The 21,043-nt window shown below is 43.8% G+C and overlaps 1 protein-coding gene across 2 annotated transcripts in view; it reads left to right on the top strand.

The window, feature by feature from the left end:
• The first annotated feature begins 850 nt into the window (after positions 1-850).
• The window catches only part of phka1a (phosphorylase kinase, alpha 1a (muscle)), a 65,807-nt gene continuing 45,614 nt past the window's right edge, over positions 851-21,043 (top strand). The window contains exons 1-6 of one of the 2 annotated variants that reach the window (XM_071379338.1): positions 851-1,485; positions 14,594-14,752; positions 15,169-15,216; positions 15,534-15,702; positions 16,025-16,107; positions 17,091-17,171. In XM_071379338.1, coding sequence (XP_071235439.1) covers positions 1,324-1,485; positions 14,594-14,752; positions 15,169-15,216; positions 15,534-15,702; positions 16,025-16,107; positions 17,091-17,171 — 702 coding nt within the window. In that variant the 5' untranslated portion in view covers positions 851-1,323. The remainder of the gene's footprint in view (positions 1,486-14,593; positions 14,753-15,168; positions 15,217-15,533; positions 15,703-16,024; positions 16,108-17,090; positions 17,172-21,043) is intronic. The other variant, XM_071379339.1, reaches the window with a different exon arrangement.

A 21,043-nucleotide genomic window follows, 5' to 3' on the forward strand; every position in this document is an offset into this window, starting at 1 on the left:
GTTTCTCAACCTGTCGAAATCATGAATCATCTGGCATAATTTTTGTGGATATATACAAAGAAATATATGGAAGGTCGAAATAGTATGAAGACATTCATCAAAATAACGTTTCTAATGAAAGTTCATCAATCGTTATTTGAACATACCTTATTGCTACTATAAACTCGTTACCAGCTTAATTAGAGCAGTAAAAATATATGTTTTGTCATACCCGTGGTATACCATCTGATATACCACGGCTGTCAGCCAATAGGCATTCTAGGGCTTGAACCACCCAGTTTAAAAATATTTAAGTGATAATGCCCTGAATGCCTATTGGCTGACAGCCGTGGTATATCATACCGTATACCACGGGTATGACAAAACATATATTTTTACTGCTCTAATTACGTTGGTAAATACTTTATAATAGCAATAAGGCACCTCAGAGATTTGTGGTACATCGCCAAAGTAATGGCTGTATCCAGGCACTCCGCGTTGCGCATAAAAACAGCCCTTAGCCGTGGCTACTTTGAAGAATCTCAAATATAAAATATATTTTGATTGGTTTAACACTTTTTTTGGTTACTACGTGATTCCATATGTGTTATTTCATTGTTTTGATGTCTTCACTATTATTATACAATGTAGAAAACAGTAAAAATAAACTTTTGTTTGGTACTGTATATACATACACCTGCTCGTAAAACAATCGAACGCTCCAGTTCCACTGTCCTTGCAGACCCCTAAAAACTAAATAGTTCCCTACATATCTCCAATAACACGCCTCAAATATCCCAGTGACTATACCATAATTATATCTTTATCAATTACGGATACATTATTTTGGTTATTGTTTCAGATGTCAGTTTGATTGTGTAATAGTTGGAATAGTTTTGCACTCTTCCTGGTTTTAGTTCACACCATGTTCCATGAGTTAAGAGGTTTTTTTTGTCGTCTGCAGAAACTCGCTGTCTGAAGAATTCGATAGCAACAAACGCGATACAGTCAAAATACAGAGCAGTTTGTGTATGGTTTCTTTGCGTGTACCAGTTGATTCGTAGAACTTCTAGGTTGGAACAGCTGATGGTAGTCTTTTTTAGGACGATATCGAATTTCAGCCTACAGTGTTAATTCTGTGCAGCCATAACTCGCTCATCGATATTATAACGTTTGGAGGCGATGGTAGACTAGGACTGTAACATTTGTTATTTCGTCCGATGGTACATTGTAACTCGCCAGAACATTTAGAGTTACATTGTAGCTAAAGTTTTCTATCGCCTCTAAACTTCGTCTTGTCTTGTTCGTCGTGTCAAACAATAGAGATATTTGTGAAGTAGGCTAATGCCGAAGCGAGTCTCGGGGAGAACTCGAGCTTCCGTTTCACGCTCAACCACGGATACGGACGATTATCATCACCCCAACAACATGAGAAGTCGAAGCAACTCGGGAGTGAAACTGGACAACTATGCCCGGATAGTGCATCAAACCATACTCCGACATCAAGTGAGGGTTGTTTATGTGTTGTCCCTTCTGCTAACGCTATATTTTTTTTTAGGGCCATCCATTCTGACCTCTAAACTAACCTACTGTCTGTGGCGTTGGGACATGTTAACTGTTGCACACACTAGCTTGCAGAACATTCATGTTTACATAGCGTGATCATTGGTTTTAGAGAAAGCTCACAAAAGCTCCCCTTGAAACGACGTATCACTTATTCTTATTTATTTCTCTCTCTTTCAATTCAATTTCAATTTAAGGGCTTTATTGGCATGGGAAACATATGTTTACATTGTCAAAGCAAGTGAAATAGATTATAAACAAAAATGAAATAAACAATAAAAAATGAACAGTAAATATTACTCACAAAAGTTCCAAAAGATTAAAGACATTTCAAATGTTATATTATGTATATATACAGTGTTGTAACGATGTTCAAATAGTCAAATAAATATGGGTTGTATTTACAAGTCAGTGAAGAACAAATTCTTATTTACAATGACGGCCTAATTCACGCAATAGATATGGGAGTTTATCAACTTTTGATTTGTTTTTGAATTTTTTGTGGGTCTGTGTAATCTGAGGGAAATATGTGTCAATAATATGGTCATACATTGGGCAGGAGGTTAGGAAGTGCAGCTCAGTTTCCACCTCATTTTGTGGGCAGTGTGCACATAGCATGTCTTCTCTTGAGAGCCAGGTCTGACTTTGACGGCCTTTCTCAATAGCAAGGCTATGCTCACTGAGTCTGTACATAGTCAAAGCTTTCCTTAATTTCGGGTCAGTCACAGTGGTCAGATATTCTGCCATTGGATACTCTCTGTTTAGGTCCAAATAGCATTTTAGGGTGCTCTGTTTTTTTGTAAATTCTTTCCAATGTATCAAGTAATCACCTGTTTTGAAAGATTTCAAGATTGCAGACTGAACAGAGCGGTACAGATCGCCTCAAGATATAAACGTAATATTCAATATCTGTAAGTTAGACTATATATTATCACTTCTTATACTCATGGGTAATAACGTTCAATCTGGAAAACAACACAAAATCACTCATAAGGCTTGAGAAGTGTATCGTCAAATATGACAAAAACAAGCAACACTCAAACATGAAGGAGAGTAAACGAGGAGCATCAATCTCCAAAAGAAAACGCCACTCCTCGACGGATACAGACAATTTATGCTTTTCACCACCGGGACTGGTAAGGGTGGAAAGTGATTTGTTAAAGTCGATACATGACAAACTGGGCATACTTGAATTAGTCAGTAAAGATATATAAAGGAGTTGAAGGGAAACCTCGAGATGAGTGACGGAAAAAGCTGTGACAATGGAGAAAGACACAAACAAGCTAAAATGGACGGACGTTAATGAACTTAAAATGAATTTAAAAAGGAGACCATCTTTCTGAGAGAAGTGTCACCTGACACACAGACTTTACATACAGACTAGATTTATCAGAGTAAAATCTAGTACTTACTGGTATTCAAGAAAGAGAAGGAGAAGTTCCTGAAAGAGTAGTTAAGGAATTATTTTTTACAGCGCTTCAAATCCCACTCGATGCTGTCGATAAAATCCCACTCGATGCTGTCGATAAAATCCCACTCGATGCTGTCGATAAAATCCCACTCGATGCTGTTGATAAAATCCCACTCGATGCTGTCGATAAAATCACACTCGATGCTGTCGATAAAATCCCACTCGATGCTGTCGATAAAATCCCACTCGATGCTGTCGATAAAATCCCACTCGATGCTGTCGATAAAATCCCACTCGATGCTGTCGATAAAATCACACTCGATGCTGTCGATAAAATCACACTCGATGCTGTCGATAAAACCACACTCGATGCTGTCGATAAAACCACACTCGATGCTGTCGATAAAATCAAACTCGATGCTGTCGATAAAATCACACTCGATGCTGTCGATAAAATCACACTCGATGCTGTCGATAAAATCACACTCGATGCTGTCGATAAAATCACACTCGATGCTGTCGATAAAATCACACTCGATGCTGTCGATAAAATCCCACTCGATGCTGTCGATAAAATCCCACTCGATGCTGTCGATAAAATCCCACTCGATGCTGTCGATAAAATCCCACTCGATGCTGTCGATAAAATCAAACTCGATGCTGTCGATAAAATCACACTCGATGCTGTCGATAAAATCACACTCGAACGTGTACACCGTTTCGAACAAAAAGGACAGAGTGTACACGTTCGAGTTGGATTTTATCGACAGCATCGAGTGGGATTTTATTGACAGCATCGAGTGCTGGCACGAAAATAGGCATGCGTGATCATTTCCCGAGGGAGATTACAAAACGGCGCAAAGTTCTGCACCCAATCTTCAAGGAGAAAAGATTGAAAGGGAAGTGTGAAGCCCTCGTAGTCGATAAACTGTATATTAACAACCAAATGTTGCGAGACACAGACTACTCCATGGCTATTCTAACAATGACACTCATACTAGCCATGGTAGGGATTGCAATAATAGCAAAAAATAGATTAGAAAAGCAATACAATTAAACAATTTGTTAAATAAAGTACTACTACACTTGTACCTTTCAAGATAGGGAATGTTGTAAAAATAATTATTTAACTTTCCATTTTATATTATTTTATAAATGGATAAGACGGCATTAGAAGAAAAGATAACCAGTAGAATAACATCTTCAAATATAACGAATTGGAACACAAAAGTCCTCAATCAACATGGTAGAGATAAAAACATGGCAAACAGAGGACATAGAAAGCACAGTATGTGGGTATGTGTGGATGTATTGTGATGGAAGGTGGGGTGTGTGTTTTTGTTTTAAGTGAGTGAGAAAGGAAACGTTTGCATATCCCAGAACCAATGTTTGTCTGTGTGCAGGAGTTGAGAGAGAGAGCTTTCAATTTTGTGCAGATGAGGGATATAAATATCATTTACATTTAAGTCATTTAGCAGACGCTCTTATCCAGAGCGACTTACAAATTGGTGCATTCACCTTATGATATCCAGTGGAACAACCACTTTACAATAGTGCATCTATTGTGGGGGGGGGGGTTAGAAGGATTACTTTATCCTATCCTAGGTATTCCTTAAAGAGGTGGGGTTTCAGGTGTCTCCGGAAGGTGGTGATTGACTCCGCTGACCTGGCGTCGTGAGGGAGTTTGTTCCACCATTGGGGTGCCAGAGCAGCGAACAGTTTTGACTGGGCTGAGCGGGAACTGTACTTCCTCAGAGGTAGGGAGGCGAGCAGGCCAGAGGTGGATGAACGCAGTGCCCTTGTTTGGGTGTAGGGCCTGATCAGAGCCTGAAGGTACGGAGGTGCCGTTCCCCTCACAGCTCCGTAGGCAAGCACCATGGTCTTGTAGCGGACGCGAGCTTCAACTGGAAGCCAGTGGAGAGAGCGGAGGAGCGGGGTGACGTGAGAGAACTTGGGAAGGTTGAACACCAGACGGGCTGCGGCGTTCTGGATGAGTTGTAGGGGTTTAATGGCACAGGCAGGGAGCCCAGCCAACAGCGAGTTGCAGTAATCCAGACGGCAGATGACAAGTGCCTGGATTAGGACCTGCGCCGCTTCCTGTGTGAGGCAGGGTCGTACTCTGCGAATGTTGTAGAGCATGAACCTACAGGAACGGGTCACCGCCTTGATGTTAGTTGAGAACGACAGGGTGTTGTCCAGGATCACGCCAAGGTTCTTAGCACTCTGGGAGGAGGACACAATGGAGTTGTCAACCGTGATGGCGAGATCATGGAACGGGCAGTCCTTCCCCGGGAGGAAGAGCAGCTCCGTCTTGCCGAGGTTCAGCTTGAGGTGGTGATCCGTCATCCACACTGATATGTCTGCCAGACATGCAGAGATGCGATTCGCCACCTGGTTATCAGAGGGGGGAAAGGAGAAGATTAATTGTGTGTCGTCTGCATAGCAATGATAGGAGAGACCATGTGAGGATATGACAGAGCCAAGTGACTTGGTGTATAGCGAGAATAGGAGAGGGCCTAGAACAGAGCCCTGGGGGACACCAGTGGTGAGAGCACGTGGTGCGGAGACAGATTCTCGCCACGCCACCTGGTAGGAGCGACCTGTCAGGTAGGACGCAATCCAAGCGTGGGCCGCGCCGGAGATGCCCAACTCGGAGAGGGTGGAGAGGAGGATCTGATGGTTCACAGTATCAAAGGCAGCCGATAGGTCTAGAAGGATGAGAGCAGAGGAGAGAGAGTTAGCTTTAGCAGTGCGGAGCGCCTCCGTGACACAGAGAAGAGCAGTCTCAGTTGAATGACTAGTCTTGAAACCTGACTGATTTGGATCAAGAAGGTCATTCTGAGAGAGATAGCAGGAGAGCTGGCCAAGGACGGCACGTTCAAGAGTTTTGGAGAGAAAAGAAAGAAGGGATACTGGTCTGTAGTTGTTGACATCGGAGGGATCGAGTGTAGGTTTTTTCAGAAGGGGTGCAACTCTCGCTCTCTTGAAGACGGAAGGGACGTAGCCAGCGGTCAAGGATGAGTTGATGAGCAAGGTGAGGTAAGGGAGAAGGTCTCCGGAAATGGTCTGGAGAAGAGAGGAGGGGATAGGGTCAAGCGGGCAGGTTGTTGGGCGGCCGGCCGTCACAAGACGCGAGATTTCATCTGGAGAGAGAGGGGAGAAAGAGGTCAAAGCACAGGCCCTACCCCAGTGTGAGCAGAACCAGCGGTGTCGTTTGACTTAGCAAACGAGGATCGGATGTCGTCGACCTTCTTTTCAAAATGGTTGACGAAGTCATCCGCAGAGAGGGAGGAGGGGGGAGGGGGGGGAGGAGGATTCAGGAGGGAGGAGAAGGTGGCAAAGAGCTTCCTAGGGTTAGAGGCAGATGCTTGGAATTTAGAGTGGTAGAAAGTGGCTTTAGCAGCAGAGACAGAAGAGGAGAATGTAGAGAGGAGGGAGTGAAAGGATGCCAGGTCCGCAGGGAGGCGAGTTTTCCTCCATTTCCGCTCGGCTGCCCGGAGCCCTGTTCTGTGAGCTCGCAATGAGTCGTCGAGCCACGGAGCAGGAGGGGAGGACCGAGCCGGCCTGGAGGATAGGGGACATAGAGAGTTAAAGGATGCAGAAAGGGAGGAGAGGAGGGTTGAGGAGGCAGAATCAGGAGATAAGTTGGAGAAGGTTTGAGCAGAGGGAAGAGATGATAGGATGGAAGAGGAGAGAGTAGCGGGGGAGAGAGAGCGAAGGTTGGGACGGCGCGATACCATCCGAGTAGGGGCAGTGTGGGAAGTGTTGGATGAGAGCGAGAGGGAAAAGGATACAAGGTAGTGGTCGGAGACTTGGAGGGGAGTTGCAATGAGATTATTATTTAAATCATTTATTTATTTATTGTCCTATCATGATGGAATGGTCCCCAACCCTATACCCTAGACACCCACCTGATGGACCCATACACTAAAGAGGAAGTCCTTATCTGTTTTATGGGCCAACTGTAAGTAGCCTATATGCAGCCAAAACACAAAGAGGAATATGGACAGAGACCTCAAGACTCTGAGCCTGCCTGGCAGGGTTGGTCCTGCAAAGCCCCCTGATAGGTGAGCATCATATACAAGGACATTTCTCAAAGCTACTAATGAGAACCTTGACTACCTTGTACCTAGCCGGTGGGGATTCCGGTGCCCCCACCCAGGCAGTGGCAGTGCTGACAACACTAGCTGCAGTAACCCATGGGGAGGGGGGGTCACACTCGGACATTCAGTGATATATTATTGTAGCCATGGTGGCACAAAACAATCAAAGGTCTGAGAGACCTGTGTGTGTGTGTGTGTGTGTGTGTGTGTGTGTGTGTGTGTGTGTGTGTGTGTGTGTGTGTGTGTGTGTGTGTGTGTGTGTGTGTGTGTGTGTGTGTGTGTGTGTGTGTGTGTGTGTGTGTGTGTGTGTGTGTGTGTGTGTGTGTGTGTGTGTGTGTGTGTGTATATACCCGGATCCCTAGAACCCCCGTCCACACTGTTGACGCTGTGACTGGTGTTTTGCTACAATAGTCATTTACAACATTAATAATGTTCTGATCTATTTTATTTCAATGGACACCAAATGTGCTTTTCTTTCAAAAACAAGGACATTTCTAAGTGACCACAAACTTTTGAACGGTAGTGTACATCTTTTACAATCAGGATAAATGTCTGTTTTCATTCTATGGAGTCTCACTGGGAGTAGCAAGAAGGGTCTCAACTTCATTCAGCTGAGCTCTAAACCTCCCCTTGGAAGTAAATGAGGAAGTTACGTGTCTAATTTGAAGATTTAAAAAAAGTAATTGGATCTTGGCACATTGAATTCACTGCAGAGCTCTTGAAAGGATTTCAGTGTAGTGGTGTTCTGATGAAACAGGTCTGAAAAGGTCCTAGAGAATGCCAAAGAGGAAAGTTGGCATCACTCAGGGCTTTTTCCAAGTCTGGGTTGCGAGTGAGAACATTTCTGGGAGGAAATGCCAAGGTATTTCTTACAGTCCCTCCATGCTAGTAGGGTGCTGTGAATCACAAATGTTTTGGCTATGTTGCCCACTTCACTAAAGTTATTAATGAATATAATTGAGCTGAGGGGTAATGGACCACAGGATTGGGCTTCTATCTGAATCCACGTTGAGTCTTGTCTGTTTGTGATCCATGTTAGCATGTTGCGGATTTGGGCAGACCAGTAGTACAATTGAAAGGAGGGAAGGGCAAGACCACCCTTAGATTCAGGTTTCGATAGAGTGGAGAACTTGATCCTAGGTTTTTTATTGCCCCATATAAATTTGGTGATGCTTTGGTTAGTTGTTTTGAAAAAGGAAGCTGGGAGATAGCATGGGAGCATCTGAAATAAATAGTTCAGTCTAGGGAGGATTTTCATACGGATTACATTAATTCTTCCGGCTAATTGGGAGGGAGATCCAGGTTTGGAGATCGTTCTTGATTCGATACAGGAGTGGGAGATAATTTTCCTTGAAAAGGAAATTCAGATCAGGTGTTACGAAGATCCCAAGGTATTGAAACCCCTGTGTCTTCCATTGGAATGGTCTTCATAGAGCTGTGTCTTCCATTGGAACGGTCTTCATAGAGCTGTGTCTTCATAGAGCTGTGTCTTCATAGAGCTGTGTCTTCATAGAGCTGTGTCTTCATAGTGCTGTGTCTTCATAGAGCTGTGTCTTCATAGAGCTGTGTCTTCATAGAGCTGTGTCTTCATAGAGCTGTGTTTTCATAGAGCTGTGTTTTCATAGAGCTGTGTTTTCATAGAGCTGTGTTTTCATAGAGCTGTGTTTTCATAGAGCTGTGTCTTCATAGAGCTGTGTCTTCATAGAGCTGTGTTTTCATAGAGCTGTGTTTTCATAGAGCTGTGTTTTCATAGAGCTGTGTCTTCATAGAGCTGTGTCTTCATAGAGCTGTGTCTTCATAGAGCTGTGTCTTCATAGAGCTGTTGAGTGTAAGACTGAGAGGGCAAACAGTAGATTTGTTCAAATGTTTTTTATATCCTGAAAACGTGCCGTACTGAGCAATTGTGTCTAAAATGGGAGTGATTTCTCAGAGTTGGACATGTAGAGCAAGACATCATCCGCGTAGAGAGAAATCTTGTGCTGAAGGCCAAACACCCATAATACTTGGATTGCTCCTTATCAACTCTGCCTAAGCTTCCGCCCCCAACAAGTAGAGCAGGGGGGACAGCGAGCATCCTTGTCTTGTGCAACGTCCCAAAGGGAATCTGTCAGAATTCAGAGCGTTAGTAGTCACCATGGTTTTTGGATGACAGTATAGGGACTTAATCCATTTAATAAAGTTTGGGCCCATATTGAACTTTTCTAAGACTGAGAACAGAAAGCTGTTGAACGCCTTCTCAGCATCCAGTGAAGCCAGCAGGACAGGGGTCTTCTGTGCGTTTACTTGATCAATAATATCAAAAAGACGGCGAATGTTATCAGAAGAGTGTCTGTCTCTAATAAATCCAGTTTGGTCCGCTTTTATTATTTTGGGAAGAAGAATGTTTAGTCTTTTGGTGAGCAATTTGGTAATTATTTTGTAGTGGAAATCCAACAAGCTTATGGGCCGGGAGGACGAGCAAGATAGAGGCTCCTTGTCTGTTAGAGCAGCACTGTAATGAGGCCTGTGTACATAGAGTCTGGGAGAGCTCCATTTTTGCAAAAATCATCCAGCATTGGAATGAAAAAACTTTGTAGAACTGTCTGGGGAATCCATCTGGGCCTGGGGACTTGTTAGGTGGCATGGAGGTAATTCCCTCCAGGACCTCCTCAGGAGTGAAGGGGGTGTTGAGATCTTCTTGGTCGGTCTCTGATAGTTTAGGTAGCGAGATTCCCTCTAGGAAGGAATGACATTCTGCCCCCGTATGTTTTTACTTAGAAGTTTTTTTCTCAGTTTGCAGTAAAAAAAAAATAATCATAAAGTTACATTTGTCTTATTTGGATCATATGTGACCTCGTCCTCTGCTGTTCGGATGGCCATGATTGTACGCTCTGACTGCTCTTTCTTTAAAATTGTCAAGCAAGCAATCTACTAGGCCTGTTACTATACTCATGGTATTCTTTTTTATCTCTTGAGTATAGTCCAAGTTCAGTTTGGCTTTGGCTGCTTTAAGTTGACTCCAGGAGGTGCTGTCTGGGGATTGTTTATGTACTTTTTCACAGCGTTCCAGCTCCCTCTCAAGATCTAGCCTGTGTGCTTCCATAGTTTTTTTCTTAGAGGAAGCATATGCAATTACATGACCTCTTAGTGTGGCTTTGGCAGCGTCCCACATTGTGGCCGGAGAAACAGGAGAGTCTTTGTTGTCTTGTGTGTAGTCGTCTATCCATGTAGTTACCAATGTATGGAACGCTTCGTTTGATGACATGGTGTTGAATTTCCAGCTCTTTGACCTCGCGATGTTTTTGCAGAGGTCAAATCGGAGGTGGACAAAGGCGTGATCTGAAAGTGCTATGGGTCCGAATGTACACGTGGCAGAATTTATGAAAATCTTTGTGATAAAAATGTAATCTATACGAGAGTAGGTGTTATGGACATTAGTATGTATAGTCCATAGATGAGCTATTAGTCTCTCTCCAGATATCTATCAGTCCCATCTCTTTAGTAACACAGTTCAACATATTTGCAGATCTAGGATTTGTGGTGGGGACTTGAAATGATTTGTCCAGGGTTGGGTTGAGGGTAGAATTATAATTTCTAGCCAGCACTCTAAACGAGAAACAATGCTCATTGAACATAGTTATCATTTGACATGAGAGCAGGACTATCTGTGTTAGGGGCGTAACGGTAACTAACTCACTTTTGTACATACCTTATTTTAGCGCCCAAAAAACATGATACTTCCAGATCAAATGTAATATCAATACCATTTGTAAAGCAATACCATTGGTCCATTACCATGTCAATCAACACTTGAATAGAAATGTAGTTCACACCCCAGATGTTGATGTCAACACAGTCGCTATAGTGACATTAGTTTTCTTTGCAGCCTCGTTTGAATGTCGCGGTTGCGCAAATTTGTACGGAATGGGGTTAGTCACTGTTATATATTGAAGATAGTAATTGGTTGCTTATACAGTGACCCAGTTACCAGAATAAATCTCCCCTCCGGATCAGATATGTTTTTGTCAATTATGAATGGAACATGCTCATGGATAAGTATGGCTGTACCTCTACTGTTGGATTTAAAAGTTGAGAAATACACCTGTCCCACCCAAGCTCTGCGGAGTTTAGCATGTTCAGCATCACAGAGGTATGTCTCTTGTAATAGTGTGATGTCTGCTTTTTCCTTTTTAAGAGCACATAGTATTTTTCTGTTTTATTACATAACCTGGACCATGGCAGTTCCATGTCAGTAGATTTAAGGTACTAGTCAACGTCATCAAACAGTAATGGAACTCTAGTGCAAGTCATCTCTGGGTAAAGGTGGATAACAGTTACAGCTGCGATCACATAAAAAAATAAAAGAAAATGGTGTACATAAAAGAACAATCTCTGAACACCCCAGCCAAGTTCCCAAACAACTCGACATATCCCGTTGGATCTGTTAACCCCACGCTCAGTCTCAATTCTGTGTTCCCAAAAACAAATAAAACAGAAATGATGGAGCAAATCCTTAAGAGGGATCTGATCTATAGGATAAGTTGTTTGTTTTTATTAAAACAAAATATCAACAGGATAAGGCCATAGGCATGAAATTGACGCATTGAGCCTCTCGTTAGGTCTTTAAATGTGTCGTAATCGACAGGCTGTAAATGGTGGATGTGAAAATGATTACTACAAATAATAATGATCATTTAAAAAAAGGGGATGTAAAAGTAGGCTAAAACATTAGTAGGCCGAGGTTAGGCTATAGGGTTAGGCTATAGGGTTAGGCTATAGGGTTAGGCTATAGGGTTAGGCTATAGGGTTAGGCTATAGGGTTAGGCTATAGGTTAGGCTATAGGGTTAGGCTATAGGGTTAGGCTATAGGGTTAGGCTATAGGGTTAGGCTATAGGGTTAGGCTGTAGGGTTAGGCTGTAGGGTTAGGCTATAGGGTTAGGCTATAGGGTTAGGCTATAGGTTAGGCTATAGGGTTAGGCTATAGGTTAGGCTATAGGGTTAGGCTATAGGGTTAGGCTATAGGGTTAGGCTATAGGGTTAGGCTATAGGGTTAGGCTGTAGGGTTAGGCTATAGGGTTAGGCTATAGGGTTAGGCTATAGGGTTAGGCTATAGGGTTAGGCTATAGGGTTAGGCTATAGGATTAGGCTATAGGGTTAGGCTGTAGGGTTAGGCTATAGGGTTAGGCTATAGGGTTAGGCTGTAGGGTTAGGCTATAGGGTTAGGCTATAGGGTTAGGCTATAGGGTTAGGCTATAGGGTTAGGCTATAGGGTTAGGCTATAGGGTTAGGCTATAGGGTTAGGCTATCGGGCCTGTCCCGCTCTCAGCTAAAATAAAAGAAATACAAATTATACGGCTATAATGACATTTAGCGGGGCAGGTGGGTCATTGGATGGTGTCCATCTGTTGTCTTACCTCCATCAGTAATAACAGTAATCACTTTTAATCATTGGTCCATTTCTCAGTGGCCAGAATTGTCCTTCAAAAATACTTTTTGCCTCTTTGGGAGTTTTGAAGTGTCGCAGGGCTCCTTGTTGAAGAATCCTGAGCTCGTTTGGGTATTTGAATCCCCTAAAGATGCCTTGGTCAACGGAGTATTTCTCGTCAAACTCTCTCGTCAAACTCTCGGCGGGGGGGGGGAACAAACAGAGACGGATTAGTTAATTTTTTCTAGAAAGTTCACACTAACTGCCATCAAATAGTCCCCAGTCATCTGTTTGTGATTTCAAACTGAGTGGAATAGCGGGAGCCTGTTTAACGATTGGCCCACAGGGGTTCTAAAGTTCCAAATCCTGTGTGACATCACAATGCCTTTGTTAGCATTTCTTAGCACATGATTATTTTTAAGTTCAGAAAGGAAGGGGGATACCTAGTCAGTTGTACAACTGACTGCCTTCAACTGAAATCTGTCTTCCGCATTTAACTCAACCCCTCAGAATCACAGAGGTGCGGGGGGCTGCCTTAATCGACATCCACGTCTTCGGCGCCCGGGGAACAGTGGGTTAAATGCCTTGTTCAGGGGCAGAACGACAGATTTTTACCTTGTCAGCTCGGGGATTCGATCCAGCAACCTTTTGGTTACTGGCCCAACGCTCTAGCACCCATTGTGTTTGCTGCTGGTTAGGGCTGGGCGATATGGCCTCAAAATCATCTCTTTATTTTTATTTTCAATTCTATGGGTAATTCACGATAGATATATCCCGATTTAAAACAAAACATTTTCTATAAATATGCTTTGTTGTACAATTAAAGGTAAAATGCACTGCATTTCAAACAGTCAGCAATAATCTAATGAATTCAGGGCTTGTGAAGTTATACCTAGGCTAAATATAAGCCTTCCACAATCATAAGACCCACTAATAATACCCATGTAATTATTTTATAAAAATAGTATAACCTGCTTTTTTGCAATAATCACTAATCTGTTTTATAAAAATTCCCTTTTTGTTACAGATGTAACCAGAAACATGCAAAATGCACATTCACTAATAATGACCAACTTCTGGTAGCAGCCATTATAGAAAATTAACACGCCTCATAAATAATCTCTCAACGCAATGCTGCCTGTGACAGAAACGGAGCATTCATTTTCCATCTTTGTTGTTGTGAGTGGTAGGGGGAGGAGCTTTGTGTGTGGGGGAGGAGCTTGGCATGGGGGGGAGGAGCTTGGCGTGGGGGGGAGGAGCTTGGCATGGGGGGAGGAGCTTGGCATGGGGGGAGGAGCTTGGTGTGTGGGGGAGGAGCTTGGTGTGTGTGTAAATGGGAAGGAGCGAAGGAGACTAGACCAAAGACAACATAAGAACAAGCTGACATTAGGGATGATCTCCACTGGCTGGGAGGAGACCTGTGACTGGGTCCTGGGGAGTAGAGAGGAGAGAGGAGAGAGGGAAAGGGCTAACCCCTTCCCTCTCACCTCCCCAGGACCCAGTCACAGGTCTCCTCCCAGCCAGTGGAGATCATCCCTAATCCTTCCCTCTCTCCTCTCACCTCCCCAGGACCAGTCACAGGTCTCCTCCCAGCCAGTGGAGATCATCCCTAAAGCCCTTCCCTCTTTCCTCCCCAGGACCCAGTCACAGGTCTCCTCCCAGCCAGTGGAGATCATCCCTAAAGCCCCTTCCCTCTCACCTCCCCAGGACCCAGTCACAGGTCTCCTCCCAGCCAGTGGAGATCATCCCTAAAGCCCTTTCCCTCTCACCTCCCCAGGACCCAGTCACAGGTCTCCTCCCAGCCAGTGGAGATCATCCCTAAAGCCCTTCCCTCTCACCTCCCCAGGACCCAGTCACAGGTCTCCTCCCAGCCAGTGGAGATCATCCCTAAAGCCCTTTCCCTCTCACCTCCCCAGGACCCAGTCACAGGTCTCCTCCCAGCCAGTGGAGATCATCCCTAACCTTTCCCTCTCTCCTCTCACCTCCCCAGGACCCAGTCACAGGTCTCCTCCCAGCCAGTGGAGATCATCCCTAAAGCCCTTCCCTCTCACCTCCCCAGGACCCAGTCACAGGTCTCCTCCCAGCCAGTAGAGATCATCCCTAACCTTCCCTCTCTCCTCTTTCCTCCCCAGGACCCAGTCACAGGTCTCCTCCCAGCCAGTGGAGATCAGCCTGATGCCTGGGTGAGAGACAACGTGTACAGCATCCTGTCTGTCTGGGCTCTCAGTCTGGCCTACAGGAAGAATGCAGACAGAGATGAAGACAAGGCTAAGGCCTACGAACTGGAACAGGTACCTTGCGTGTGTGGTGTTTTTTATTTATTTATAAAAAAATAATAATAATTGTGTGCCATGTGGCAAAGCCTTAGTTGTCTTGTTTCTCTTCCTGGCTAGCGAGTCCTCTGGTCTGTCTGCCTGCTGATTGGGAGGTATATGGCTGCTTGTTAATGACTTCTCTCTCCTCTCCTCTATTCTCTATCTCCTCTTCTCTCTCTCTCCTCTTCTCTATTCTCTCTCTCCTCTTCTCTCTCCTCTTCTCTATTCTCTCTCTCCTCTTCTCTCTCCTCTATTCTCTCTCTCCTATTCTCTATTCTCTCCTCTATTCTCTCTCTCCTCTTCTCTCTCCTCTTCTCTCTCCTCTTCTCTATTCTCTCTCTCCTCTTCTCTCTCCTCTTCTCTCTCCTCTCCTCTATTCTCTCTCCCCCCAGAGTGTGGTGAAACTAATGAGAGGTGTTCTACAGTGCATTATGAGACAGGTAGGTACGACACACAGGTTCTAGCTGGACAAGATGTAAACACCTTATAGGACAATGAGCCATTCTAAGACATTCTAAAGGCTCATACATGCGTAATACATACATGTTCCACTCACTCACTCTCTCTCTCTCACACACACACTCTCTCTCTCACTCACACACACTCTCTCTATCACTCACACACACACACTCTCTCTCTCTCTCTCTATCACTCACACACACTCTATCATTCACTCACTCTCTCTCTCTCTCTCCACTCACTCACTCACTCACTCACTCACTCACTCACTCACTCACTCACTCACTCACTCACTCAGCTGGACAAGGTGGAGAAGTTTAAGTACACTAAGAGCACCATGGACTGCCTCCATGCTAAGTACAACACCAGGACCTGTGCTACCGTGGTGGGGGACGATCAGTGGGGACACCTCCAAGTGGACGCTACCTCTCTGTTCCTGCTGTTCCTCGCTCAGATGACTGCCTCAGGTAGAGGGGACACTCCATGACTGCTTTATGAAGTCTTCATATGTTTTGTCTTCTAGGACTGTGTGTGTGTGTGTGTGTGTGTGTGTGTGTGTGTGTGTGTGTGTGTGTGTGTGTGTGTGTGTGTGTGTGTGTGTGTGTGTGTGTGTGTGTGTGTGTGTGTGTGTGTGTGTGTGTGTGTATCAACTTCCACTCCTCAATTAATCCTCATGTTTTGAGTCTCCAGTTGCCGTAGCAACTAGAAGTCTATCAAATGTATTTTTTGTAACGTTATTTATAATTGTTGAGCTCGTATTTACCCATGCTTCATGTGTCTGTCCTACAGGACTCCATATCGTCTACACTCAAGATGAGGTGGATGTGGTACAGAATCTCATGTTCTACATCGAGGCGGCTTACAAAGTGGCTGTACGTTTCTCTTCAGTCTCTATGTAGTGTTTATGAACTGTCATAGGAGTTAATATGGAGGTTATATGCCTTCATAGTTCTACATCGAGGCAGCTTACAAAGTGGCTGTACGTTTCTCTTCAGTCTCTATGTAGTGTTTATGAACTGTCATAGGAGTTAATATAGAGGTTATATGCCTTCATAGTTCTACATCGAGGCAGCTTACAAAGTGGCTGTACGTTTCTCTTCAGTCTCTATGTAGTGTTTATGAACTGTCATAGGAGTTAATATGGAGGTTATATGCCTTCATAGTTCTACATCGAGGCAGCTTACAAAGTGGCTGTACGTTTCTCTTCAGTCTCTATGTAGTGTTTATGAACTGTCATAGGAGTTAATATAGAGGTTATATGCCTTCATAGTTCTACATCGAGGCAGCTCACAAAGTGGATGTAAGTTTCTGTTTAAATTCAAAGACATGAAGAAGCGAACTGTGGATGTTATAGCGTCTATACAGTGCTAATATAGACTTTATGAACGCTCTACACAGTGCTAATATAGACTTTATGAACGCTCTACACAGTGCTAATATAGACTTTATGAACGCTCTACACAGTGCTAATATAGACTTTATGAACGCTCTACACAGTGCTAATATAGACTTTATGAACGCTCTACACAGTGCTAATATAGACTTTATGAACGCTCTACACAGTGCTAATATAGACTTTATGAACGCTCTACACAGTGCTAATATAGACTTTATGAACGCTCTACACAGTGCTAATATAGACTTTATGAACGCTCTATACAGTGCTAATATAGACTTTATGAACGCTCTACACAGCTCTATAATGTCATTTAAGTGGTTGGTAATTTAATTTAAAATGGGACCCTTCTGCTTTCTCACTCTGCTACTTACAGTGGTTATGAAGACCTTATGAATGTTCTACCGAGCTCTATAAATACTTTATGAATCCTTTATGAATTATACTCTACTCTTTCAGGACTACGGGATGTGGGAGCGAGGAGACAAGACGAACCAGGGGATCCCTGAGCTCAACGCTAGCTCCATCGGCATGGCTAAAGTGAGAATACACACACACACACACACACACACACACACACACACACACACACACACACACACACACACACACACACACACACACACACACACACACACAGGGAGGAGAGGTTATGATGAAGGTAATGTGTGTCGTATTGTGGTCTGTATGGGAAAGCCTATAAAGATGACTGACACTGCTGAGAAAGCATGCCACAAACAGATAACCTTTATCAAGCTATGATCAAAAGAGTGGAGCAACAAAGAACACACACACACACACACACACACACACACACACACACACACACACACACACACACACAAGCACCTGACCTGCTTGCGGAACATTCCGTACTCATTCACCCCTCTCATTTACCCCTCCATTCATCCCACTCTTCCCGTCGCTGTCTTTTCATTAATTATTCCTGTTCAGTCAATCAAATGTATTTTATAAAGCCCTTTTTACATCATCCGATGTCACAAAGTGCTATACAGAAACCCAGCCTAAAACCCCGAACAGCAAGCAATGCAGATGTAGAAGCACAGTGGCCAGGAAAAACTCCCTAGAAAGGCTGGAACCTAGGAAGAAACCTAGAGAAGAACCAGGCTCTGAGGGGTGGTCAGTCCTCTACTGGCTGTACTGGGTAGACCAGAGGAACCAGGCTCTGAGGGGTGGTCAGTCCTCTACTGGCTGTACTGGGTAGACCAGAGGAACCAGGCTCTGAGGGGTGGTCAGTCCTCTACTGGCTGTACTGGGTAGACCAGAGGAACCAGGCTCTGAGGGGTGGTCAGTCCTCTACTGGCTGTACTGGGTAGACCAGAGGAACCAGGCTCTGAGGGGTGGACTGTCCTCTCTTTCACTCACTCTCACTCCTTTTTCACCCCTTCTTATGTGTCTGGCATGCTGCAATGAAAGATGAAGGCCGATCCTCTCACAGACACACACACACACACACACAAAGCAGCTGAGAATGCATTCATGGTGGACAGAGGGTGGGTTTCACACATTTCGTCCGTGAACTCACACACACATTTGTCTGTCATTGGTATGCCTTTGATTGTGTTGGCTAGTATCATGTTCTTAGCGTTGGTTACTGGAGTTTCCAAGAATATAAATAGATTAATACTAGTAACTGTTTCTATTGGATATTCCTACAAACCAGCAGCGCCATTTCTTGTTACCATATCAGTGGAGGCGACATGTAGTTTTCCATTTTGTTTCATTATTTTACACCAGCCGCCGTCGACAGTTTGTCATTTCCACAAAATCAGTCATGGTGGTTTGTTGTATCTGATATGTCGTTGTTACGACAGTCTTACGACCTGACGTAGCCCTTATGACAGGGCAATGTAGTCCTGTAGTCCTTATGACAGGGCAATGTAGTCCTTATGAAGATGTTGTATGGTTGGGCAGTATATACCGTATATACCGGAATCCGGGGTCTTTTGAAAGACCCGCTATATGATTTGCAATATAAATCTGGATATTTGTACTTTTTAAATAAATGCCTGCCGTCAACTTGTGCACTAGGTAAATGGCTAAAGCAGATAGCGTTCTTAATTTCACCTGTTTTTGATTATTTTTCATTATGAAGCTTACCGGTAGTTAACCGGTAGTTAACCGGTAGTTAGTTATTTTCCGGTGGTTAGTTAATTTCACCTGTTTTTGGTAATTTTTCATTATGAAGCTTACCGGTAGTTAACCGGTAGTTAGTTATTTTCCGGTGGTTAGTTAATTTCACCTGTTTTTGGTAATTTTTCATTATGAAGTTTACCGGTAGTTAACTGGTAGTTAGTTATTTTCCGGTGGTTAGTTAATTTCACCTGTTTTCGGTAATTTTTCATTATGAAGTTTACCGGTACTTAACCGGTAGTTAGTTATTTTCCGGTGGTTAGTTAATTTCACCTGTTTTTGGTAATATTTCATTATGAAGTTTACCGGTAGTTCCTCACAACAGTTGATTTGAGCGAGTCACGCGTGTGCTTCATTTACGTAAGTCACTCCTACTGCGTAACTGAAGTCAGGTGATCAACTATACGGTATGTCTTACATTAAGTTAACTATCCAAGATGTGCCAAATTTAAATAAATTCTCTCCAGCTGTGGTTTTGGTTTACTAACTTGCTAGTCCAAGAGGCCAGCTTACAAGATGAAAAGCTTATTGAATCTTGGTAACAGCCCTTCCTGGATCAAGAGCCTGTCTGCATTTTGCTGCAAACTGTGAGGAGATAACTTTATAACTTTATGAGCAGGGTTGTCCTTCCTTGCAATTAGTCTATCAAATCAAATCAAATCAAGTTTATTTTATATAGCCCTTCGTACATCAGCTAATATCTCGAAGTGCTGTACAGAAAACCAGCCTAAAACCTCAAACAGCAAGCAATGCAGGTGTAGAAGCACGGTGGCTAGGAAAAACTCCCTAGAAAGGCCAAAACCTAGGAAGAAACCTAGAGAGGAACCAGGCTATGAGGGGTGGCCAGTCCTCTTCTGGCTGTGCCGGGTGGAGATTATAACAGAACATGGCCAAGATGTTCAAAATGTTCATAAGTGACAAGCATGGTCAAATAATAATCAGGAATAAATGTCATTTGGGTTTTCATAGCCGATCATTAAGAGTTGAAAACAGCAGGTCTGGGACAGGTAGGGGTTCCATAACCGCAGGCAGAACAGTTGAAACTGGAATAGCAGCAAGGCCAGGTGGACTGGGGACAGCAAGGAGTCATCATGCCCGGTAGTCCTGACGTATGGTCCTAGGGCTCAGGTCCTCCGAGAGAGAGAAAGAAAGAGAGAAGGAGAGAATTAGAGAGAGCCAAGATTTTCAAAATGTTCATAAATGACAAGCATGGTCAAATAATAATCAGGAATAAATGTCAGTTGGCTTTTCATAGCCGATCATTAAGAGTTGAAAGCAGCAGGTCTGGGACAGGTACAGTGAGGGAAAAAAGTATTTGATCCCCTGCTGATTTTGTACGTTTGCCCACTGACAAAGAAATGATCAGTCTATAATTTTAATGGTAGGTTTATTTGAACAGTGAGAGACAGAATAACAACAAAAAAATCCAGAAAAACGCATGTCAAAAACGTTATAAATTGATTTGCATTTTAATGAGGGAAATAAGTATTTGACCCCCTCTCAATCAGAAAGATTTCTGGCTCCCAGGTGTCTTTCATACAGGTAAAGAGCTGAGATTAGGAGCACACTCTTAAAGGGAGTGCTCCTAATCTCAGTTTCTTACCTGTATAAAAGACACCTGTCCACAGAAGCAATCAATCAATCAGATTCCAAACTCTCCACCATGGCCAAGACCAAAGAGCTCTCCAAGGATGTCAGGGACAAGATTGTAGATCTACACAAGGCTGGAATGGGCTACAAGACCATCGCCAAGCAGCTTGGTGAGAAGGTGACAACAGTTGGTGCGATTATTCGCAAATGGAAGAAACACAAAAGAACTGTCAAACTCCCTTGGCCTAGGGCTCCATGCAAGATCTCACCTCGTGGAGTTGCAATGATCATGAGAATGGTGAGGAATCAGCCCAGAACTACACAGGAGGATCTTGTCAATGATCTCAAGGCAGCTGGGACCATAGTCACCAAGAAAACAATTGGTAACACACTACGCCGTGAAGGACTGAAATCCTGCAGCGCCCGCAAGGTCCCCCTGCTCAAGAAAGCACATATACATGCCCGTCTGAAGTTTGCCAATGAACATCTGAATGATTCAGAGGACAACTGGGTGAACGTGTTGTGGTCAGATGAGACCAAAATGGAGTTCTTTGGCATCAACTCAACTTGCCGTGTTTGGAGGAGGAGGAATGCTGCCTATGACCCCAAGAAACCATCCCCACCGTCAAACATGGCGGTGGAAACATTATGCTTTGGGGGTGTTTTTC

The sequence above is a fragment of the Salvelinus alpinus genome, chromosome 31, assembly GCF_045679555.1.
Source record: "Salvelinus alpinus chromosome 31, SLU_Salpinus.1, whole genome shotgun sequence".
NCBI lineage: Eukaryota > Metazoa > Chordata > Actinopteri > Salmoniformes > Salmonidae > Salvelinus > Salvelinus alpinus.